Source organism: Neomonachus schauinslandi, chromosome 8 (genome assembly GCF_002201575.2).
Source record: "Neomonachus schauinslandi chromosome 8, ASM220157v2, whole genome shotgun sequence".
Lineage (NCBI taxonomy): Eukaryota > Metazoa > Chordata > Mammalia > Carnivora > Phocidae > Neomonachus > Neomonachus schauinslandi.
The window spans coordinates 10,040,891-10,066,427 of record NC_058410.1 but is presented as its reverse complement, the minus strand read 5'-3'; the positions used below and the strand labels follow the sequence as shown (position 1 = coordinate 10,066,427).

The 25,537-nt window shown below is 49.0% G+C and overlaps 1 protein-coding gene across 4 annotated transcripts in view; it reads left to right on the top strand.

The window, feature by feature from the left end:
* Nucleotides 1-25,261, top strand: part of ZDHHC14 (zinc finger DHHC-type palmitoyltransferase 14) — a 261,878-nt gene extending 236,617 nt beyond the window's left edge. For 2 of the 4 annotated variants that reach the window (XM_021693294.1, XM_021693291.1), the window contains 4 exons: nt 5,805-5,912; nt 6,969-7,078; nt 12,195-12,297; nt 23,977-25,261. In XM_021693294.1, the coding sequence (XP_021548969.1) occupies nt 5,805-5,912; nt 6,969-7,078; nt 12,195-12,297; nt 23,977-24,375 (720 nt within the window). In that variant the 3' untranslated portion in view covers nt 24,376-25,261. The remainder of the gene's footprint in view (nt 1-5,804; nt 5,913-6,968; nt 7,079-12,194; nt 12,298-23,976) is intronic. The other 2 variants (XM_021693293.1, XM_021693292.1) reach the window with 2 other exon arrangements.
* Nucleotides 25,262-25,537: the final 276 nt, after the last annotated feature.

Here is a 25,537-nt window from a genome sequence, read left to right as displayed (position 1 = left end):
CCCGATGTTTAGTGAAGTGTCCCAGTACTGTTCACTATTCTGTTCTTGCCGTTCTCAAACTTTTTGGTCTCAGGACTCTTTTTCACTCTTAAAAATTATTGAGGCCCCAAAGAGCTGTTGTTTATGTAGATTATATTTATTTCTAGAGGTCACATTGAACCTATGGCTGAGAAATTTTTAAAACACAAAATGCACCAGCACTCATCCTAGTCTGATGAGAGTAAGGACATGAGTCTTGCAGCCTGCAGCCTCCAGAGGAAACCCCAAAAGAGAGAATAGCATCGAGACTGATAAATAATGTTTGGGCATCAGTAGGAAAATAGTCCTGACCTGGGGTTTCCCTGAAAGGATCTTGGGGACCCTAAGGGTGGCACGGGCCACACTTTGAGAACCACTAATGTATTCTTTCACCATCAATTTGAAGTGCCTTCTGTACTATCACATGCCCACAGGTCTCTCTCAGACTCTGGGCTGGTGCTGTTCGCACCTCGTTTTGTTTACTGAAAGTCTCCTCCCATCCCCCAACCCGCAGTTTTTTCTTTTCAAGTTTTCTTACCCGTTCTTGCACATTTTCTCTTCCTGATGAGTTTTAGAGTCAGTTTGTCTGATTCCTCTTTTAAAACTCCTCTTGGAATTTTGACGGGAATTACAGTGACTTCATAGATTAGTTTGGGAGAATGTGCACCTTTATTTCCTGGTATTAAAGAATGTAGGACAGAAGGATTTCAGAGACTGAAAGATGATGGTCACATGATCCAGAGTGAAGGGTCTCCATGACTTCCCAAAGTGTCTGTCACGCGAATCACTGGGACGTGAAGAGTCCCCACCCCAGACAAAACTTTTTGGTCTCAGGACTCTTTTTCACTCTTAAAAATTATTGAGGCCCCAAAGAGCTGTTGTTTATGTAGATTATATTTATTTCTAGAGGTCACATTGAAACTATGGCTGAGAAATTTTTAAAACACAAAATGCACCAGCAATGGTGCTCGGGTGACGGGGGCATGAGCTGTATTTTCCCATCTCTAAGGATTATAAGGTCATCCAATGGATGAGGAAAATATGCTGACAAATTCCTGAACCTAAATATCTGCAAGCATTAAATGCTGATGTAGACCCTGAATCTAGAGAAGAGAGGGAAATATCACTCATGTCCGCTCTTCCATTGAAACTTCCTGTAAGGGTGCCCCGCTGATTTTACTGTAATTTTTAAGGGAGAAAAAGAAGAGATTACTAAGAATATTCGTTTCTTACATTTTAAACATCAGAACCCAGGACAGAGACCTGAAGCAGATTAAAATTCGTGAGGTCTCTGGCTGCAGACAAGTGCCCCTCAACACCACATGCCGCCCAGAGCCTCGTGCGCTCAGTGCTCAGGAAGGAAAGGGCCCCAGGCAGAGCCTGGACTTGGCATTCCCCAGCCATTCTGGAATCCAGGGGATTTGGGTCAGTGAGGAAATGCACATGAAATACAGACTTTTTAAACTATTACCTGGATTTGGCGCTTGGCAGAAAACACCATCACCAGCCTGATCGTTGGAGAATGGAAAGATGGCTGGTGACATACTAAGAAAGACAAAGACTGTGGGACTGATGGGTCCGGTTCTGTATCGCAGGGGGCCTTGCTGCTGTAAGTGACAGCCAGTCCTGTGAAATGCCGTCGCATGGGGCCTTGGGAAGGGTTCTTTCTGTCCTAGAAGTCTAGAGACCAAGTTCTAGTTCTGTTCTGTCATGAACTGCTGTGTGAGCTTTTAAAAGTGGCTTGACCCCTCTGGGCCTCAGCTTCCTACCTGTAAAATTAAGGGATTAAAATAAATCAGGACCTCTTAACTTGAGGTCCATGTGTACCTGTGGAGAGGTACCAGGGGAGTTTCCAAAACTCCTGAAATTATAAGAAAAAAAAGTGTGTGTGCCTATTTTTCTGAGAAAAGAGTGGGGACCAAGAAAGATTAAAAATCTTTGGTTCCATGGTCTCTCACCTTTTGTGATTTTCCAAATACTGAGATGCCCTCACCATGCTGTCCAATGCTCTGCCCATGTGTCTGCAAGGGATTCTCGCCTTGCTTGCCTCTCATGGGCAGACAGAGACATACTCCCTTAGAGCAGGGAGTGAATGCCTCCCCCCCTCCCTTGTGCTCAGTGCAGAGGGCTGGCTGCACAGAAAGGCACAGAGCAGGTGCTCCCAGGATGGCGCAGGAACCCAATGGAGAGGTGTCTGCCCATTAGCATTTTTCAGGCTTTTGCATTCCCACAGTCATCTAGTGAGTACCTCGATGTGCAACATCCTGGGCTAGGAGCTACAGGGAATTGCATGCACACACCCCCCCACCGGCCACACAAGGGGCTCCCTGTGTTACTGGGGGCTGGAGGGAGACAGAGACTGGCTGTGGTAACTTCTATCATTTGGAACCATCTCTGAGGCAGTAAACATCCAACTCTTATTAAATGGCTCTCAGTGGAATTGGCACATTTTTTCCTCATTTCCCCTTTTAAAAATCTCAGTAAATACGTTTTGACACATTTAAGAGAAGTTTTTTTTTTAAGATTTTACTTATTTATTCATGAGAGGCAGAGGAAGAGGGAGAAGCAGGCTCCCGGTGGAGCAGGGAGCCTGATGCGGGACTCGATCCCAGGACCCCGGGATCACAACCTGAGCCGAAGGCAGACGTTTAACCGACTGAGCCACCCAGGTACCCAAGAGAAATTTATATGGATCTTATTATGGCATAGATATTTTCAACATCTGGCTATTGAGTCAGTGAAAAGATGTGTTCAAATGTTTGTCACCCTGCCTGAGAGTGAAGTTGAAGGGGAGTGGTCTACTCAAGCTGCCGTAGGGTCACAAATCCGTGACAAAGACCGTCCCCGTCTCTCCCAGCAGGATGTGGTCAGCCTAGAGCCACCTGGTCCTCAGCAGGAATAGGAAAGGAACCAGCCCGTGGCTTTTCTGTTCTACTGGCCCAGCCACACTTCCAGGGGTCCATCCCCAGCTCTGCTATTTCTCAAGCAAAGTACTGAACTGCTCTCTGCCTCAGTTTCCCTATTGGGTAATTGGGAATCCCACTTCTCACCAGGTCACTGAGAATCAAGTAAGTTAATCCATGTGAGGCCTCCGGAGTACCACCTGATGCATAGCCAGAAACACCAGCCACGAGTTGTTATGAATGACGATGATCACTCCTTAAGACACACGGTGGGGGGTGTCCGCCATGAGGGGCAAGCACAAGGGGGCTGTGTCTTGCATCCTGCCTTGTATTCATGTCATTTTGACCCGGCTGTGAGCTAAGCATACAACTGCAGTCTGCTATTTATAAAATGTCTCTAAATCTCAAGATATCAATACAGAAAACTGCAAGCTTAGTCTTGGAGCTATACCTTTAAAGTTCCATGTCCACTGGAAAAGGATTCTGACAAGCCTCCTTTGAGGGGTGATCATTTTAAGTGGCGTTGCAAATGGGGCGGCAACCAGGACATGGGTAGCAGCCCCTTTAAATGCTGGGATCCTCCCCCACTTCAGCACGCCGGTTTTAGATGGTTTACACTTTAGCATTTGTGTATATTCTGACATCACCATCGTTCTACCCGGATGGCAAACTTTTGGCGACACCTAAGTATTCCCGAGATAGAAGTTCGGCTCTTCAGCAAATAAGTCCTTTGCTTTCATTCTTTATTCTCCTTTCTATCCTGACCATTTCTTGTTTCCGTTTCATGTGTCCCCTCCTCCCTGACCTTTCTAGCTCTTGTCTTTTCCTTCCAGCTGTGCAAGTTCATTGCCAGTGTCACCTGCCTTAATGCAACCCACTTTTCCTTGACTCACTTTTCGCACTGCTTACCTCCATCATTTTCCCTGGACTCCACTTCACCTCTGCCTTCAAACCCCACGTGGTTTGCTTCCCCAGTCTGTCCCGGGGGGGTGGGGATGGTCGGAGGAGGGGCATCTCTGAGCCGTCACCTGTGAGAAGGCTGCTGAGAGGGGCGCCTGGGTGGCTCAGGTGGTTAGGCGACTGCCTTCGGCTCAGGTCATGATCCTGGAGTCCCAGGATCGAGTCCCACATCGGGCTCCCTGCTCGGCAGGGAGTCTGCTTCTCCCTCTGACCCTCCTCCCTCTCATGCTCTCTGTCTCTCATTCTCGCTCTCGCAAATAAATAAAAAATCTTAAAAAAAAAAAAAAAAAGAAGGCTGCTGAGAAATGAGACCATCTTTGCTAGACGGGCTGCCACCCGTGTGTCCCCAGGTGCACCTGAAGCCTCCCCTCATCACCATTTGCCCCATCTGGACAACCCTGGGAGAAATGAAAAGGGGTGCCCAGGCTGGTGGCAGCCCTGGGACGGGGTTGGCTTCTCTGCATCTCTCTCTTACCCCTCAAATCCTCCCTACATGTCCGTACTTACCTGCTTTTCCAAAATACTGCCTTAGTTTTCCCCTTCTCAAGCTACTTACTCCTCCCTTTCGTCCGCCTCCTGCCTGCCTCCATAAGGAATGGACAGGGCTTGCTGGGAGCGCCGTTTGTTGGCATTTCGAAGACTCTGGGTGCTCTGGGCTATTTTCATCTGGGCTAGCTGGCAGAAGAGCATTCGTCTCCTCTTCAGATGTCCATCTAGTGAAAGGGTGGTGCTTTTCTGAGTACTTGTAGTTTCTAGAAGTTTAAACCTTAAAAGAGTAAAGCATTTTTCTACTTCTCCAAGAGCAAAGCCAGTGGTTTATGCTGATGCTGAAAGTCAGTCAACGGGCAGGAGCCCATTCATTTCTCCTATTTTGTATGCCACCCCACATGCCCGGATGATGGTATTTGTTAATAATGACATGGCAGATTATGACACTGCACTGAATACTGTACTCATTTCTCTGGCCTAAAGATGAATTATATCCAATCCTGAAAAAAAAAAATCAATGGTGATGTATTACAGCATGATTTATGGCTTCTATCTTTGGGAGCATTAAGAAAGCATGGGAATTTGTTTTCTCCAGCCTGTAACTTATTGATGGGGGATGCATGGTGTATATTTAAACTCCCAGACCTATGATGGATATTTTTTTTTCTCTGCGAAACATCTATATCTTGTAAATAGAATTTTATAAACATTTGTGGAACAGAAAAATTCTCTAGTCCTTTCAAATTGCCACACTCTGTTGATTTATCTCATCTGTTGAAGAATACCACACTTTCTCTCCTCTGGTTATAGCACATCTTGTGGAACTCTGGACTCCCCATCACTCAATGTCTGGTGAGCATCCATATTTTCTAGTTACCCATCGACTAGCTGAAAATAGCCTTAGTTGTTGGCGTGGGCTAAGGGGCTGGAAAAAATTCCCCTTAAGTAAAAATACCCCTCACCCTGATGCCACTCTGAGAAATGGTCCCCTTCAGAAGCCCACTCATAGGTAGGGGGTGGGCAGCCACCATTGGGTGAAGGAACAATCAGGGAGAGAGAAAGCATGAAGGGAAGGCCTGCCCAGGCTTTCAGGTGCTGGTGGCCATCCTTGCCCATGACTATCAACTGTTGTTTTGTGACGTTTACTCATACCCTCGACACCAAGCTGGGGGAGAGACCTGTTGATACAACAGTTCACGGAGCCCACCGATGGTTCACTGAGCATGAAGGAGGGGAGGCTGGAGGAGAGAGGGGCGTCGTGCCGGCCCTGGAGGATCCCCTTCTGACTAGGGACGACCCTGACGTGAAGCGAGACAGACTCAAAGGCCTGAGGGAGTGTCTGTGGGTGTTTCCCGTCCAAACCTCACGTCATCCCAGCCCCTCAGGCATCCTGAGAGCTCTCCCTGCCTTCCCTGTTCTGCTCCTTGACTCCAGGCCACCGTGCTGGAGGCCGTGGTGTGCTTCTTCTCCGTCTGGTCTATCGTCGGCCTCTCGGGTTTCCACACGTACCTGATCAGCTCCAACCAGACGACGAATGAAGACGTAAGTTCCTGGCGGGCCGGGGTGGTGGGTGTGGGCACCTGTGTCCAGAGATGGAGGGGGAAAGGAGACAAGAGCTTGGGGGCCAAGGCCTTCCGCACATCCCATTCCAGATGTGAGCCTCTGGGAGCCAAGAATGTGCCGTGGAAGCATCTTCAGACGTCGACCTCCATGATTCCCAGTTGGGGATCTCTGAATTGTCTTACTTTCTGAACACGCAGTCAGATACTGAGGTCAGCTAAGTGACACCCAATTCCAGAGGGAGGAGATTATCTTCTCTTCCTTTTCAGTAGTTTTGTGAGTCCCCTAAAGAGAGACCGTGGCCGGCTGACATCTCGGGGTGAACGAATGAATCCACCTCTCATGTTTAACACCTCCGTTTCATTTTTGGAGGAGACCGCCCCGACCCAGAGTTTTACTTTTTGTCCGGGATTACCTGTCTATATTTAATGTGGCCAGAGAGGAGATATAAAAACAGGAATCATAATGTTGGAAATGTTCCTCATCGACCTGGTCCTCTTTGCTCTGAATATTTAGATTCTGACAAAAGTCTCTGTCAGTACAGCGATTAAATGTCTCAGATTCAGTCAGATTGCCTTAAAGCCTTGATGAGATACATGAGTTAAGAGAACTTATGTTTGGTAACTGTGGATATTCGAATCTGTGAAATTATTTTGGCGACATTGTGAGGCCAAATGCAGACAGGCTGTAAGTTGGCGGTTGGGGGAGCCATGTTAACTCTCAGCTATCGTTCATTTAATTACTGTTGAGCATGCCAACTGGGAGCCTGAAACAAACCACGGGTTTGTATGAGTTGACCTCTGGAACCATGTAATAGAAACAAGAGATTATTTTCCCCAAAGAATGTTACTTTCTCTCTAATCTGACCTGCCTTTTGGGGATATTTCCAAGTTTGGGGTAAATACCAGTTTTCCTGGAGAAAGTGTCTCAGTTTCTCCTGGTGAAGAAGTGAGTAAAGATGATTTGCATTCTTTGTGGGCTTCTCACGCTCCCTTTCACCTAAACGATGGCATTGGTGTTATTCTCTTTTTCTTTCAGATTAAAGGATCTTGGTCAAATAAAAGAGGCAAAGAAAATTACAATCCCTACAGCTACGGGAATATCTTCACAAATTGCTGTGTTGCCCTGTGTGGGCCCATCTCTCCAAGGTGAGATTCGGAAAGTGTCGTGCTCTTTATCAGACCTCGGGAAAGCCAACAACTTAGCTATGGCAGCACAGCCCTCGTGAGGTGGAGACCTGGCCACAAAACCCACTGTGAGATTTGATTACACCCTCTGGATGACCACAGGGCCAGTGGTTGGCTTTGGGCCGTGGAGACGCGGCCCCGGTGCAATAGAGATCTGGCTCTGTTTATGGTGCTGTTCCTGCCATCTTTTTGGTTCTTTCACCGAATTTGTGTCAAGGATGAGGAAAATCTCCTAAGGATTGAAATAGGGAAACTGAGGCATGTGATTCCCATTAATTATTGAGTCATCTTGAGCATCGGTGATGAACAGAGAGCTGCGGTTATCTTGGTAGGAGGGCCAGGACGCAATGTAGGAAGCAGTTAGGAAACCTGTAGAAATGGGTGCTAAGAGCTGAGTTATATAGAATATACACGCTAAAATAGTTCAGGTGGAGAGATCAGCGTGGGCTGAAGCAGTCCAGGCCGTGTGGATGGTAACGCGACAGTGTGTGGTGGCAGAGTCGCGGACGTTCATGAACAGTGTTAGATCTGCTCTAAGTGCTTTATATGTATCAGCTTTTAAAGATTTCATTTATTTAGAGAGAGAGAGAGAGAGAGAGTGCGTGCACCCAAGCAGGGGGAGGGGCAGAGGGAGAGAGAATCTGAAGCAGACTCTGCGCTGAGCGTGGCGCCTGATGTGGGGCTCGATCTCACAGCCCTGAGATCACGACCTGAGCTAAAATCAAGAGTCAGCCGCTCAACCAACTGAGCCATCCAGGCGTCCCTATATGAATCAGCTTTTAAATCCTCGCTCTGTACCTAAGAGGTAGGTACCATTAGACCTCATTTTGTGGATGAGGAAGCTGGCACAGAGAGGTTCCATAACGTGCCCACGTTCACTGAGCTAGTAAATGCCACCTAGTCAGGACCCAAACCCGGGCCTCTGGCAACAGACCTAGCGTGCGTGTGGAATGGTGCGTGCTGTCCCCCAGGCAGACTACACAAGTACAGAATGCATTCAGCTCCTGATTATTTGTGAGTTGACTCTCAGGTAGAGCATTTCCAACAGATTCATCAAATAATCATCCAACATTTATTAAGCATGTGTTCCAAGTCTCTAGAATGAGTTTCCAAAACATTGCTACTTCCTCCCTTTTGGCCTCTAAATGCATAAATGGACTCCACGAAAGCTGCAGGGATGGTCTCCGAGGCAGCCCCACTCTGCACTTGGACCTCCGTGGCCAGTCATCGCCAATGTGTACTCATGGAATGCAAACTTGATTTTATTATCAGCCTCACTGAATATCATCAGGGAAGTAAGAGTGCTGCCCTCCCCCCCAGAAACAAAATCCAAGCATACGTTCTGAGGCCAAGTATTAATGGGTTATGTTACTGGCACTACTGGGTAATTAGAAATTGATTGTTTTCTAGTTTGGGCCTAGAAAGTTGGGAGCCCACTGTGCCACTCTCCTCCCAAACTGGGGCCCCTCGGGAGCCCCCTGGCCTGTTCCTCAGAGGCCTCTTCTGAGGAGGGGCTGCAGGAAGGGACAGCCAAGGACTCTGAATGAAGGGCCGCCTTGGGCTGGGGAGTCAGACATGCCTGGGAGGGTGTCAGCCTCTCTCCAAGAGAGCTCCAGACCCACCCAGAAATCCCTGTTGGGGCTCTTTAGGGGCCCAGAAAACCCTTCAGGAAATGCTTGGTTTTTTACAACTTGGCTTTGTTTCCTCCTACCATGTATTTACTTGTGGATCATGGGGTCAGGCCATGAAGCCCAGGCTAGGGGCCTCGGAGGAGCATAAGAGGACAATGGAACAGGCCTCCTTCCCCAAGTCTAAAATGCACATCTGAATCCAGGAAAGGAATTTAGAAGTCTCACATTTTGAGCAAATCTCTCTTCTTGTTCCCCATTCTTCGATTTGCATTTGGCGCTGCTTTGTATTGTTTATATATCAAATCTTGTCACAACCAAACTTATGGCTTCCACGACTGGATAAGATTTCCTACTGTGGCTGAGTTGGGGCTGTATTCTTTCCAGAACCCAGGTCCCTGTGAATGGGGCATTTCTCGAGGACAGCACCCCCGCAGAACCCCATGAACCGCTCCCGGGTTTGTGCAGGAAACATGGGCTGCTGGGCTCTCCCGCTGTGCCCACAGGCTCTCAGAGCTGGCCCTGGGCAGAAATGACAGGGGGATAGTGCTTGTCTTTGCTTCTGCCTCCAGTCGCCTTCTGTGCCCCTTCTCTCTCTGCCCTACCTCACCCACCCCGGTGCCCCTAAGAGGGCCAGAACCTTCCACGGGCATCCCAGCCAAGCCTGTGCAACAGGGACTAAGAACCACGAGCATGCCCAGAATCGTGTGCCTGAGTTGCCTCTAAAATGTTCTGAAATGGTGCAACGATGTGCTCATCAGAGCGTCTTCCTGTTTCCCTCTGAGAGCTATGAACCATGAGGGCAAAGACCCACATTTGGTTCCCTGCATGGGTCCCCAGGGCTGTGCATGGCAGCAGGGTAGGAATGGCCAGGTTTGGGGGAGGAGGTCCTCCTACGAGTCTAGCAGAGGGAATGGAAAATTGGAAAGAGAAAGTTCCAAGGTGTGATCAGGGTCAGGCTCTGCGGGCTGGTGCTAAGGGTCAACCTGTCACTGACAGATTGAATAGAATGGCAAGTCTACACAGTCAAAGAGTGGCTGTGACAGAGGGCAGGGTGCAGGTTCCATGAGACACCCAGGAGGGCTTCCCAGAAGAGGGAGCCTAAGTTGTCATCTATTGTAATAATGAGTAGGAACTGGAGGAAGGAATCTTGGGGAGGACACACGGGAGCAGCCTGTGCAACGGCCCTGAGGTGAAAGGAGAGTGTGGCCTGTCAGGGGAGGAGCTGAAAGAGCTCGGGTTAGGAGTGAGGGGACCACGGAGGGCAAGGCAAGAGGTGAGGCAAGGGGAGCACGTCCAGATTAGAGGGGCTCCCAGGTCATTGTGAGGACTGAAAGGAGACTCGGGAGAGAATGTTACAGTCTTGGCTGTGTGGATGGTCCATGAAACAAACTGAACACAGGGGATGAAAGCTGAGAAGGAGTTTATTTTGTCCTCCCTTCTGTCCTTTCAGACTCTTTGGATGACCTCATTTTTTGTTTTTGTTTTTGTTTTGCTCCTGAATGAAATCCCCTGCAAGCCCTTTAATTTCTCCTGTCACCTAAAAATGGAACAAAACAAAGGACTCAGGGCACTTTCATGTCCTTGAGCATCGTGTCATTTCCGTGAGTAGGGACCCGGGAGTTCACTGAAAGGCAACACTCTCCACTCCTTCACCTGTAGCCACGTTAGGATTTCAGCACATCTTTTGGGAAGACACAGCGCCACCCCCACTGCACCCTGGCTCTGTCCCAGGGGACCTGCAAGGTTCCCGTCCGCCGTGGGCTGCAGATGAGCGCTTGTCCACCCTTCTTGGCTCTTTCCACTTTGATCTTCTGTGCCCTCGCAAGGGGTCACACACTTGGTATGAGCTGCACGGGGCTCCCGCGCTCCCCTTTGGAAGATGGAGGTTCTTGTCGACTATTAGTTTTTCTAAACCTCTGGGAATCCAACCAAAACTGGAAGCAGAGAGAGTCCCATTGTCACAAGTATTTTTTCACGCCTTGTTACCGTGTCGTCTGGAGACCTGCAGGTGCTAGTTGGGAAAATTCTTGTCTCCTGAGAGCCAAACTGACAAGGAGGAGGGCGGCCTCAGCATACCAGCAGTCCACTCTCAGGAGGAGGGGACGTGCGGGCACCTGGATGCACCTGCGGCACCCGCCGAGGCTGCGGGGCCCACGGCCGAGCCCCACACCAGGAGCGCCCACTCGAAAGCTGGACCTCCCCCTTGCCCTTTGCAGTCCTGCCCTTAGACTCGAGGTCAACACTGAGCCTTCGCTCGGGGAGGAAAAGAGGCAGCTCTTTTGATGGCAACGTAAAGCTTTCCCCTACATCCTGTCTGGGCCACAGCAGCCCCCCAGCCATGGGGCACAGAAGAGATGGCTTTATTATTCATTAATGATGCCATTAGTCTGCAAACTTGCCTGTGGGAGACAGGGACCCACTTCTATTCATTCAGCCACCAAGCTTCTTAGCTCCTAGTGGGCGTCCGCTGTGGAGCTCCACGATTAGGAAGACCTGGTTCTCGCCCTTCTGAAGCTTACACTCCACGACAGACGCAAATCTGGAAGCGGGTGATGCCGACATGATGTAGCCAACAGGGTGCTCCGAGGGGACAGCAGAGGGGCCCGGTCCGGGGGGGTTGGGGGGGGCAAGTGCTTTGGGGGAAGAAAAGATGAAGACTGCCCTCCGGAGCTGGCAGGCTGCTAGACAGAGGGGACTGTAGATAAAATCACGGCGACGCAGGCAGAAAGTGGTACGCAGCACTAGAGGGGTCACGGGGAGGGCCGGGAGACGCCAGAGAGGGGCAAGAGCACGGGCTGGGGGCTTTGGAAGCTGCCCGTGAAGAACGGACAGTGGAATGGAAGGGAGAGCGACTGGGGCGAGACAAACCCGAGCTGCAGCGAAATGCAGAGACAGCCAGCACCAAGCGCGAGCGGGCTGGGGCGGGGCTTCCGCCTCGTGCCGCGCGCAGGCGCAGGCAGGTACCATGCGCCTCCGGAAGGAGTGGACCCGGGAACGCTGTGCTTGCAGTAAGAAGGCACGGGCTGAGGCTGGGGCGGGAAGTGGGGACAAATGGTAAGAGGCTGCGGAGTGTTGGCGGGTGATGGAGCGCCCCCACAGCGGGGCAGGCAGGCGGGGAGACCTCATGAGGACTGGGCGTTAGGCGGAGGGCCGCTGGCTGGCCATGCCGGGTGTGGTTGCGGGGGCTGGGGACGGGGTGGGAGACCATGGGAGTCCGCAGCAGGTGGCAGGGAGGGAACAGGGGCTACAGGCATTTTTTGAAGGCAAGGGTGACGGAATTTGGTCCCTGACTGTACGTGAAGGTAAGTCAGGGTGTAGCCCCAGCTGCCGGCAGTGGGGCCCCACATAGAAAGAGGGAGCCCCAAATGGAAATTAAAATAGGGTTGATGGCATTTTTGGCTTTTCGTTCACTCTCTTCCTCCGTATTGCTTTGTTTTCTCTGGCAGCCTCATTGACAGAAGAGGGTACATCCAGCCTGACACGCCACAGCCAGCCGCACCCTCCGACGGGATTGCCGCGTACGGGGCCACGCAGTCCCAGAGCGACATGGTAGGAGCGCCTGCCGCAGGGGCCAGAGCTCCCTGCAGAGGCTTCCCTTCTGCTTCTGTGTCACTAACCCAGTAACACACCAAGCACCCCTAAAAACCTGCCCGGGACGCCCATCAACTGAAAGGCTCACGCGAGGGAAAGGAAGCGTGAAAGAAAGCAGTGCCCGAGAAAGGATTAGGGCCGTTGAGTGGTTGGTGTGTTCCGGGTCGCGTAAGGGAAGTACACATGAAAAGGTCTTCCAGAGACAGGTCATGGCACCTTGTGATGGAAAGTCCCCTTGCACAGAACCAGGGTGCTGTCTGGGGGATGAGATACAGCTGCTCCTACCAGGGCTGGCTGGCCGGATAGCCCCTTTCTGTGCCTTTGCCTCACTCCGTGCTGGCCTCCCCCAGCCCTCTTGAAGGGTGCGGTGGGTGGCCAGTTCTCCCCACTCTCAGCCCAAACCTTAGATCAGCCACGCATACCTTAATGCACATAATCAGACGAGGTGTTCTTCATTCGGAGCCCAAACTGAGCGAGTCTCTCCAAAGAGGGCTCACAGATGTCCTGCGAGGCGTGGAATGTGGACAGGCTTTGTTTCCAGTCTGCAGGTGGGAGACTTGGGGCCAGGGCGGGAGCCCCTCCATGGGTACCTGAAAGCACAGTCAGGCCTGGCTCTGACCACCAGTCCCTTAAAAATCCTTAGGTGTCTGGAAGACAGTGGCTTCATTTTATCTGGAACAGATTTCCCTAAAGAAGTTCCATGTTTCAGAAAGGGACCCAGTCTGCAGCGCCCCCCCCCCCCTTGGAGCTTTTTGTTCTTTGTAGACTGGAATCACTTGCAACAGAGTTTCCATAACAAGCAGGTCAAAGACCTGCCTTTGGGGTAGACTGGGAAAATGACAACCTCCTGGACGCTTTGTTTCTGCTTATAAAGAACTAACTGCAAGGTGAAAGCCAACAGTCTCAAGACAGTCTCTGTAAGCGCTCAGGGCTAAGGGAAAGCGCATCATCCCCGCGACCCTGTGGCTGTGTTAACAGCCCTGAGAATGGGCTCCGGCCCCCAGCAGAAGCTTGCTGGGGTTGGTTGTTGCTAGTGGTGGTGTCTAGTTTGTGTTGTGGTGCTTTGCTTTGCTGATAAAGCGTCTCCTTGAAAGGCAAGTACATGCAGGTCACGGTCCTGGCCACTCCACTCTGTAAGTGGTCACAGGACATCTTGTTCTGTCCTCATTCACCCACACAAATGACCCTTACGGGTTACCGCCTTATTTTTCAGAGGAGGAAAATGAGGACAGAGAATGTAAGGAGAGAGGCCCAAGGAGATTACATGTATTTGGCACCAACTGTGTTCAGAGCACTTGATGAGCAGAATCTTGTTTAATCCAAACCAACAATGGCAAATGGGCATGCTTGTCTTTGCTTTTTTTTTTTTTTTAAGCTAGAAGAGGTAGATCATCTGCCCAAGGGCACATAGCCACGAATTTGTGGATCCAAAACCAGTCTGATGGGTACCGCCCGTGTTCACTTCGTATACTGCTTCCTTTACGTGAACAGGCACTAAAGACAACTATATCCATGTTCAGGAGTCCTTCTCAGCTATTGGAAGGTGCACAATAAATGTCCCATAAGGACAAAGTTCCTGTAAGGAGCCCTGACCACGGCAGCCACTGATAACTCCTGTGATGTGTGTTCGTGTTTTCACACATCACATATATAACCTCTCACTCATTCAGAGACTCTTCCTGAGTCCCTACTGTGTGTTGAGGACTTGACTCGGCGGTAGGGATGCAAGATTTGTGGAGTGCAGTCGCTCTGTCCCCGAGGAGGCCGCGCTCCGGGGACAGGACACACGCACACGTGAAGGATGTAGTAGGAACCTTCACGAGAAGAAAACTCTGATGGCGGTGGTCCTTATCAAAATTAAAGAACTTACGTGAGTTTCACCCCGTGACTCCCATGGTACGGAGCCCACCATGCTCTGCACTTTCTCTAGATTTAAGAAGTAATGCCTTTCTTTTGACTTGCTTCGTCTGCCTCCAACAGACACCCCAACCAAGACCACCACAAACTGAGCCAACACATCAGGACCAGCAGTGCTTGGCCAGAAGGAAGCCCAATCCCTGCAGGTTTTCTAGTGTCTGAGGCAGCACCCAGGCCCTTACCTTCTGCTCTTTAGGACATGTGCATCATCACTAAGAGCAATTTGTCCACAAGCAATCCACCACCTTCCTTTTTATTTATTTATTTCATTTATTAGATATAATTAGAGCTCACGATCAATAAAAAACATTCTTGTGTCCCAGTCCCCAATTAGACAGATGTGAAAACTGGCTTTAAATCCTTTAAAGTTGAATTTAAATCACAAGGTGATTAAAAAAAAAACAAGGTGAATTTCAGGCAGTTTTAAAAGTGGAACCAAGTTTATTTAATACAGAATTATACTGTAGTCAAGTGGGTTTCTGCTGGGGTTTATCACTCTTTGCAATCATCAGAGTGTGGACAGTATTGATAGTGTTACTGCAAGGATCATCTCATTTAATCCCCACAACAACCTGCAAGGTGTTCCCATTTTACAAAGCATGAAACTGAGGCTTTAGAATAATGACTGGCTTGCTCAAAGTCACACAGCTAGTGGGTCAAGGCCTGGTTGTTTTCCGCTAATTCTACTTCAGAAGCCCTCAAACTGGTGTTAGCTGAACCTCTTCAGATCTTGCCCTTACATCTGGCAGCTGAGCTTACTATAATCCAGTGGGCCTCAGCCTTGGATGAACATTAGGATCACAGCGCTGATATCCTGAGCCCAGTTAAGTCAGAATCCCCAGGTGGTGGTCCAAGCATTGGCGTTATAATGATCCTGGAGGTGATTTTAATCATCAGCCAGCACTGAAAACCATCACGATAGCCTTCAAATTCTCTTGAATTCTCCAAAAATGTGGGTTAAAGGAATGATTCTTGAGCCATATTTTGTTTTGACACAAAGTTTTTCTCGAACAACCTTGGGTCAATTGGGCTCAACTAAGACATGATCTGTTCAGAGAATATTCATATTCAGGTGTATGGAGGATTTCAACAGAATGTGCTAGCAAACGAGAGGCCGGGGAATTGTGGAACTCCAAACAGAAGTACCTGGGTTTCAGGCAAAGCTTTCTGGAGGAGATGATATCTGAGCCAAATATTAAGAGATTAGTTACAATGCATTAGCCACCCAGGGGTGGGAGGGATGCTCCAAGCAGAGCACGGACAGAGGCACAGGCAGACGTGGGGTGGACCTGCGTGCCTGTGCGGGAGCAGGAGGATTGAGTTACCAGGCTGTGGGTTGCAAAGCAGGTGTTGGAGGGAGCTAAGGCAGGAGAGGAGAGTGTGAAGAGCCTTGGGTGCCTTATAATCAGTGTGGATTCCTATTCATAGTAGGGAGCCATTGCAGAGACCCAGTTCAGTGAGCAATACCATCAGATTTTCTTGGGGTAAATGGAGCCCGGGAGGTCATGTGGGGTGCAGAGGGAGGCATGTTAATAAGGAGACAGGGAAAACAGAAGAAGACCCTCACTGTAGGTCTAGCTGCAGTAGGGCTGGCCGGGACAGCTGAGATGGGTTCAGAGAAGAGGCAGCAACAGTTAGGGGCTTGGAGATGGAGTCTCTGTGGAGGTCTGGGGACAAGGAGCCAGGGATGCCCTCGCCTTTCAGCTTGGTGACAAGGTGGTCATAAAAGCCACTAAAGGAAGCATAGGAGGAAGGTTAGGGGGAAGCTGATGGTGGCATTTGGATGTCCATAGATAGCTGGGGGTGGTGGGGAGGTGCCCTGCCAGTAGCTGGAAAAGCTTACGGTTTGCCTCCCCGTGCTTACAAAGGAATGATGTGACTTGTAGAAATTCACTTTGAAATAGTAGAGATGTGAGTCAATTTTATTAGTTGTCCTAGAAGTAACAGCCAATCGTGCATTTTTTAAAAACTGCGAGTTGCTCATGTTGTCATCTATTAACCTGATTTCGTCTCTCATGCTGGAAGATTCTTATTTTGAAAATCAACATTTATTATCTTTTCCTGACTTTCTCTGCACCCACCCCTGTCAACTCTGCCCTCACCAAGTCAAATCAAGTCTCTTGATCGAATTGGACACCAGTGAGGATGATAGAATAAAGCCGAAAGATAATGAAGGGGAAAGCTTTGCAAATGGACAGCTTTCAGTACTCAGTGCAGCAGGGAAAGGTAGAGCTTGGTGTGACATCACAGCCCCTGGGCTTGCATTCGCCAGTCCTGACGCTGGGGGCTGGGACACTGTGGGCAAGTCCCTTAGTCCCAAGAGCCTCCAGTTCCTAAACTGTGAAGGGAAGTAGGGGAGAGTGGTGATCAGCTCCCTGGATGGTGGTTGGAACTGACTGAGACCCTGCCTGTCCCATCCTCCCAGCCCCAGCGGATAACACGGCCTGGTGCATGGGAGGTGCTCATTAGACGTTGGACTGAGTGTGTGTGAACGTTCCCCTCTCCCGGCCTTGCTCAGGGCGGTTTTGCACAAATATTGGTTTGTTCCTGTCTTCATTCCTCCACCTCATTCCATCCTCCCTCCAGTTTTGTCACATCTGCAAAAGGCTGCACCATGAATATGAAACTAGGAACCAGAGCGACGGAGTTCTCTTTGGTGCAGGGACGGCCTTAGTAGGATCAAATTAATCCATGGGCTGAGAGACCAGAGGGCATGGCTAGTCTACCCCCTGGACACTGTAGGCACAGTGCCTGTGTGTTTTTCCAGGAACTATGAAAATTTTCAAGACCTGAAAACAAATTAGGAGCTCTAAAATATGAAAACTATAAAATTAATACATGTTTAAAGTCTACAAGATGCATGACTATGTCAACTTCATTGTTAATTTTATTAAGTTTGGCATTCATGGAAATTTTATTAAACTTTAGAAGTGATTTGTACATTGGGTTTTTCTCACTTTATGAGAATTCCCAAGCAACATATGATTACAAAGAAATCATTACCAATTCTAAAATAAGTGAGTTGCCCATAAATAAATCTAAAAGTGAACTGACTTGAAGCCCCACATACTCTCTACCTCCCTGTGCTGCTTTGGTTATGAGAAACTCAGGTTTCAACTCAGTTTACAGCTGGGAGAACTCTTTCTGGTCTCAAGGCTCCCACCCACCGCTGACAGTGCCCCCAAATATAGAAGAACATCTTCAGGAGAAGCTGGATATGAATGCTCTGATGGGGAAAAAGAAGAGTAGAACACAGCTCAGAACCAGGACCAGAAGATGGACCCAGGATGCAAATCCTGCCCAATCCAAGGAGATGCCCAGCACTCAGAAGCCTCCACCCCAAAGATGTTTAAAACGGGAGAGTTAGCACCCCCGATTTGGGGGTGGGGATGGTTGTTTAGTGCCCAAGTGATCTTCCCTCTACTACAAATTCCCAAGGAATAAAATGTTAGAAAAGTAATGAAGGGACATCTAAAGCATTAAAATGGTGTGTGTTAACTCCAGTATAGCCTTTGTCATCTGAATGCCTGTGACATTCTGAGGAGCCAAGCTGGAATTACGTGCAAATTAACCCCAGTGCCAACCGAAGACCATGTTTTCGTTATTCCTATTTTCCTCATCATTGGCTTGTATTATTACCTAATATTGAAGTTCTTTCCATGTATGTACAATCAGGACATCCAGCTGTGGCCCAGTTTTTAACGTGTATATCTCACTTGATTTAAGTGATTTAAGTACTCTATAGCATCGGGGTCATCGTTTATGCTTATATATGACAGCTGTAATTAGAAGATGCTTTGGGACCACGTGCTATACACCGAGATGATAATGTAGTACATGGCTGTTGGAATTTTTGTTTTTTTAGAAAATCATCTGTTATATTTACTAAGCCTATTTTTTAAACCCCTCCTTAATCCAATATCAAAAAATACTAAACCTAGCAGTTATGTGATTTATTCAACTAGTATTGCAGAACTCTTCATGCATCATCTGAAAAATCTGAAATAGTAGGAAAAAAGTTACGCACGCTTAAATGATAATGGTAAATAGCAGGATAAGAAGGGAGCTCTCCTCCTAACCTACATTTTAGGTGGATTTTAGAAGTCTATAGTGTTTCTATAACTGTAGATGAGCACTCATAAGATGCCCAGAACAGCTTCACAGCCAAGCAGACATAAAGCGGCCCAATGCTAATACTTTTGACAAGAATTGGAGCAGAAGCAATATATAATTTCACTCACCCTTCATTTGTATACAAGACTGTCTAGAAAGCTCCCAGCTTTTCACAGCATTTAATCTGCGTGCTAAGTTTATTTCAAACAAGAAGTCAGCGAGAGTAAAATAAAATGTATCCCAACATGAGCAATTTTATTTGAAAATCTGCAGAAAGAAGAAAGTAAATTATCTCTGCGCTGTTTTCAAATTGTAACATTAAGTGATAATGTGTGTGACATCTGAACATCTGAAACCATAAACTTCTTTGCAAGTTAAATGGCAGAGTTTCATTTGGGCAGTAAATCAGCCCATCACAGTGACTATTGTAAGCAAAGCAATCCAGCTCTTCTACCAGCATTGTTTCATGCTGTCAACACGAGGGTCTTTTCATAAACACTCTTCCAAGCGATCAGGTTTCTATTCCAATGGTCTTCTGCATCTGGATGATTTTTGACTTTTAGAATGGCAGTTTCATAGAATTCAACCTGATGTTTGATAAATAGGAACCTTTAAAGCGTTGTTTTGGAATGATAGTATGAGTCTCTCAATTTCCCGTTTGTAGTGGATGGATTGTCACTGCCCAATATCCACGTGCTTGGTTGGTTTCTCTTAAGATTCTGTAAGTGGCTAGATCTATTAAAAGACACCTAAGGGCGTCTTGGTGTTAGTGCTGGAGCTAAGCCCTGCTACCAAGTTGTCAGAGAAGAAAGTAAGCAGTGATGTCGCCCCCTACTGGTTGGAGAGAGGAGTCCGCACATGAAAAGCCAAGAAGGTGGGTGGTGGCTTGAGAAAGGCTGAGCTAGGAGGAGAGGTGGGAAGGAAGACAAGGAAGGGAGAAGAGGAAGAAGAAAGAAGAAATGCGCTAATAAGTATCAGAAGCAGAGGCGAAAAGGAAGAGGTATAAGAACATCGTTTCATGGATCACCTCCACAGTGACCTTGAAAATACCAGCCAAGTTCTCAAATGGAAGATTGCACCCATGAAGGTTTATCAGCCCATCCTCCTGGGAATTTTGGTATTGTGCAAAATGAGGAAACCCTTTGACCTTTAAAAAAAAAAGTTAGGTGTCTCCCAATCATTGAGTCTTTTCTAAGAAGGAGGTGTTCAAAACATGCGAAGTTAATATTATGAGAATTATAGTCCCTGGTTGGAATCCGATAGAGTCCATTGTCCCATGGAGCCAATAGGAGATTTATATGGGCAAACTCCAGTAGAACAAAACCTGGTCCCTGGGTACCCCCAGATGGTGTTGGTCATCTAAAGGAAAATCGGTTTGAATGGGGCAAATTATTTTCAAAGTTATGGGTGCAGCAGGAGTTAAACACTTAGGTTCATGGTCCTGGTAATTGTGCTCACTGACGTCACTGCTACAGGTCAAGCTGGTATGAAGGGATGCGGGCCAGAGAGTAAGTTATTAATATGAAAGCAGTCCCTATAATGAAGGAAATATTCATAACTATACTCAGAAAGATGTCATCTTTTTAAATGTTTAAAGAAATCAATACAGGAGAGGTGCTTGAAGTCAGTTAACACAAGTCAGGGCTCAAAATAGTCATTTTGAAAATATTTCTGAGTGACTTATATTTAGTTTTTTTTTTAATGAATTGCTTCAGGGTCAATTGTTTTTCATGTATTTAAGCCCTTAGGCTTTACCCCTGGTAAACTGACACTGTTTTTCATAGTCCTGGCTCAGAGGCCGAGCACGGATTTGTTACTGTTTTAATGAGTTGTCAGTTTGGCCACGGGAAAGCTCCGTAACGTGTACAGGAGTGGACCCAGGTTTGGAGGGGGCTTTCTTTTTAAGAGAAAGAAAATATGCCAGGAACCAGGACTTGGAGCGACCCTGATCTTAAGCCTCATGGCTTCAGAGTAAACCCACCTCCAGGTACGTGTGGTCTTGTTAGAATCAGCAGTGATGTTCGCGGTATAAAGCCTTGCAAGGCACATCTAGCTCCACCGTGAGCTCCCGGTGAATACAAGCTCTAAGAACCAACAGACCACTTCATCCCAGGAGAATCTGATGGGCTCTGCAATGGGCATGGCTGGAGGGGAGTGATCAGGGAAAAGGAACTGGGCAGTGAGCTGCAGAAGGAGGGGCCACCTCTCCCCTTACCCTGGTGCCCCTGACCTTGAAACTCTCTAGCTCTGCTTTCTCACATAATCTGTGCGTCTGTAAGGGTCAATCTTGCACCGATCCCTAAAATAGAATTTGCCAATTAGTTTTCAATAAAAAAAGTCTTTCTGCAGGCCAACAGAGACAAGCAAATCTGATTTGCAATTTTATCTTTCCTTAGAGCCGAGGGTGTTGGGTAGACAGAAGGTATGAGGCATAGGGAGGGCTCCGGGAGGGAAGATTGAGAACAGGATGCTGGCATCCAGGCACGGCTCAGCCCTGGGGTCGCTAGCCAGCCTGCTCACAGGCTGCACCGAGCCACAGGATGTGGAGGCGGTGAGCGAGCTCAGCTGTCTCGGTCAGTAAGGAGACCAAATGGTGATTTTCACAAAACCGTTCTTTGCAAAGCACAATATACCCAAAGCCCTGGGACAGTTTCCAGAAGATGAATGTTTCATCAGGAAGGTTGCTCTTCTCTGCCTCTGCCCTGGTGAGACTGAGCCGGTGTACTGGACCAGACTGACCGTACTGGAGAGCGTGAGCAAAACCTGCGGGGACCAGCCTGCCTGCAGCCCCCACCTCGCTGCACAGCACCTCCCGCCAGAAAGGGCCCCCCCTCCCCTGAGCTGGAACCCCCTGCCAGACCGGCCCAGGGGAAAGTGCTGTGGTGGCAAAAACCATGGGGTGTTTTTTGGGAAGATGAGGACAGGAGAATCCAGCCCTTGCCCCAGGCTCTCAGTGTTTCTGAGCTCCCTGGACTGGGAGGAAGGCTGAGGGGAAAGTGAGGGTCTCCCCCAAGACTTGCTTTCCTTCGGTAAAGAGCTCTACTCTTGCCTGGAACCGGGTCTTCCACTTCATAGAGACTACAGTTCTCCCTCCTCCTCATCTGGGCTGGGGGTGGGGGCTGGCCTACACTTGTGATTATAGGAAGAAACCCATCTGGCCAAAGGACACGCACACGGGAGCAGATGAAAGAAAAGCCGAAATGTCCATTGACAGATGAATGGATAAAGAAGAGGTGGTATATATAATACAATGGAATATTACGGAACCATCAAAAAATGAAATCTTGCCATTTGCAATGACTTGGACAGCACTAGAGGGTATTATGCTAAGCGAAATAAGTCAGTCGGAGATAGACAAATACCATAGGATTTCACTCCTATGTGGAATTTAAGAAACAAAACAGATGAACATAGGGGAAAGAAAGGAAAAATAAAATAAGATGAAAACAGAGAGGGAGGCACACCATGAGACTCCAAACTGTAGGAAACAAACAGGGTTGCTGGAGGGGAGGTGAGAAGGGGGGTGGGGTAACTGGGTGACGGGCATAAGGAGGGCACGTGATGTAATGAGCACAGGGTGTTGTATGCAACTGATGAATCACTGACCTCTACCTCTGAAACTAAAACTAATAATACACTATATGTTAACTAAGTTGAATTTAAATACAAAATATTTTTAAAAAATAAGGAAGGAAGGAAAGAGAAAGAAAGAAAGAAAAAGAAAAGAAAGTCCCAGTGAGTTGGAACTTGGATGAACTCTCTCTCCTCCCGGAAGGCTGCATGGTGCATGGTTCGTGCTGTTCCCTGCATGGAGGTGGGTGAGTGATGGCAGCTCTGGGTGTCCCCGGGGCAGGATGGTGAGGCACCTCCATTGCAAACCCATTAGCACAGGTCCTACAGGAACTCAGGCGAATGTTCTGAAAAAGAGCGGAGGGGATAATAAGACAAGGAAGGTTTATGAAGTACCTACTGTGTGTCACATGCAGTAGTAGAAAGAGGTTTACAGTCAAGCAAACCCAGATCCTGGGTCCTTGCCTTACTCGTATCTGTAAGGTTGAGCAAGCCACTCATTCACTTCAGCCTCAGGGTCTTCACTGGCAAAGAGGGAAAATGTGTTTGTTCTAAGAACTTCTGAAGAAACTCAGTGCAGTGCCTAGCTTACCGCTTGAACCTAAAGTCACACCCGTTCCTCCTCCTTCCAGTGGAAGAGTGGTTCCTGAAAATCCGTAAGGACTTACTGGACACACTCAAGTTCAAGTCCTCTGAGTGCCACCGAGGTCTCTTCTGGCTGATCCCAAACCTGCCCCATTGCTCCAGGGAGGGTTCCACGCTCCACGTTCCACATTCGAGCAGCTAAAAATATGTTTACACCATTTCTTTTGCCCAGTGAGTGAAGTGAGGGAAAGGACATGAGGTGTAGCCTAAGACATAAGAACGTTTAGAAGAAAAGGAAACATCTTGTAAAATGTTGGCATTCTCTTTCACAGATTAAAAAAACCCACAGAAGCTCAATTAACGGTTCTCGAAGTGGATGGAAATTTAGCAGTGGGGAATTCTGGGGCTTTGTGAACAACAGTCTGATCAGACCCTGAGGGGCTTGTCTTTCTTTCTTTCTTTCTTTTTTGTAGTAAAATATACAAAACACAAAATTTACCATTTTAACCATTTTTCAGCGAACAGTTCGGTGGCAATGAGTCCGCTCACAGGGTTGTGCCAAGAGCACTACTGTCCATCACCAGGCCTCTTCATCTCTCAAAACTGAGACTGTCCCCAGGCACACTGGCTCCCTCTCCCCTCCCCCCAGGCCCGGGCACCCCCCCTTCTTTCTACTTTCTGTCGTTGGGAAGTTAAGTCTTCCGGGTACACGTGGAAGTGGAATCATAGACCATTCGCCCATTTGTGACTGGCTTACCTCACTCAGCACCATGTCCCCAGGGTCCATCCGTGTCGTAGGGTGTGTCAGGATTTCCCTCCTGTCTGCACTCAGCCGCGGTCCATTGTCTGTCCAGACCACATGCTGTCGGTCCGCTCCTCTGTGGACGGACCCCGGCTTCCACCTTTTGGCTGTTGTGACTGACACTGCTATGAGCGTGGGTACAGGCCCCTGTATTTGTAAAACGATAGAGTCAAAGTGGTTTTCAGTGTGCGAGCGACAGCCACGGGAGACAGCTCTAGGTGGTAAGGCCTGTGACTCTGTCCTTGGGATTGTTTCTTAATTAGGTCGTGTCTGGGACCAAGGGCCAGGAGCATGGTGGCCTCCGGCTGCGCATGACTCCCTGGGCCCCTGTGGTTGATGAGTCCCTCTAGCGGCTGATTTAGGTGCAGGCGCTGGTATTCACCGAGCGCTGGGTGTCTCCGGCTGATACCGGGCTACTGAGCACGCTCTCTGCCTTGCCTGACCGAGGTGTCACTAACGGGTCTCTCTCTCTCTCTCTCTCTCTCTCTCTCACTCTCTCTCTCTCTCTCTCTCTCTCTCTCTCTCTCTCTCTCTCGCATCCCTCCCTTCCCCATCCCCTTCCCCCTCTTCCTCCCTGTGCCCCCTTCCCTCCCCACCCTGTGCCGGGCGCATCTCCGCCTTCTCTTTGCTGGCTCCCCCCTGCTCTCCAGTGCGACCAAGACCAGTGCATTCAGAGCACCAAATTCGTTTTGCAGGCCGCGGCCACGCCCCTGCTGCAGAGCGAGCCCAGCCTCACCAGCGACGAGCTGCACCTGCCCGGGAAGCCGGGCCTGGGCACGCCCTGCGCCAGTCTGACACTCGGGCAGCCCACGCCGCCCTCCTCCATGCCCAACCTCACCGCTGAGGCCGCGCTCACAGACGTACTGCCCCTGAAAGAGGAGCACGTGGGCCACCAGTTCCTGACCCCAGAGGAAGCGCCCTCACCCCCCAGGATGCTGGCGGGCAGCCCCCTGGCCCACAGCCGCACCATGCACGTGCTGGGTCTGGCCAGCCAGGACTCTCTGCACGAGGACTCGGTGCGCGGCCTGGTGAAGCTCAGCTCCGTGTGACCACAGCCCAAGGGGGCGGGGGAGGGGGGTGGCAGATGGCGGGAGCTTTCCCACGACCCAGTTCCCCGGTGGGTGAGGACGACTCCGGGGCCTGGAGCACCAAGACCCCTCGAAGAGCAGATGGATCCTCCTCAGAGGGCAGAGGAGGGCAGGGCCCACAATGCCTGCGGCTTGGGTCGAGTTGAATTTTCTTCCCCACCCTGACTGCTTTGATAACAATGAAAATGGCCAAGTGGCTATTTTCGGGCGATTGGCATTTGAGGGGTGGGCCTGGGGAGAAAGGAGCAGTCTCCGGGGCTGCAAGCCGAGTCTGGGAGGAAAGGACCATGTTCGGCTGGATGTTCTGCGGTCCGCCCGGGGCTCTCGGGACAGACACGCGGGAAGGTTGAGGACACTGGTGGCCAGACTGAATTTGCACTTCCGTGTTATGCTACTAATATTTGAAACAGACATACCATTCCATTTGTTAATTAAAAAAACAAAAAAACAAAACCAAAAACCTAAAGGGGGAAAAAAAAATGACCAGATCTGGATTTGCATGCCACGCTACGTCTGTTTACCAGTGGTGTTGGTATTCAAAAGGAAATGCTGCTTGCTTGCTTTCTTTCTTCTAATTTGGTGAATTTTCCAGTGCTGTTTTATGGGAAGACAGTGCGACACACCGAGGCTAATGGACAATGGCATCACTCGCCCGCTTCTTGAGCTTACTTAGACAGGGGTAGGTGGCGCCCGGGCTGCAGAGGGCTGCTGGGGTTTTAGCCTATCAAGTATCAGTTAACCTTCTGTTTAGTAGTTAGATGAGCTATTGTGTTGTACCACGCCTGCCACAGTTTCCACCTCCTTGTGTGACCAAACTTCCTGTGGACAGCCAATAAAATGACGTCCTCTGTTATTTTGGATCTGCGTACAGTTATCCTTAACAGCTTCAATGACAACACGGTCATCTGGATGGCCTATGGAGGTTTTATCGAAGTATCCCTAGCAAGGAATGGTCTCCAAACAGCCACAAATAAAATCTTTGAATGGGGGGGAGGGGGATTTACAGGATGATTTCCCAGGTAAGAGGGTAGCTTTCCAACAGTGGTTTTTTCTTTCTTTTTTTTCTTTAATCGCCTCTTTCCAACACAGTCTTAGCAGAATTTGCTCCATTTTGACAGATTGC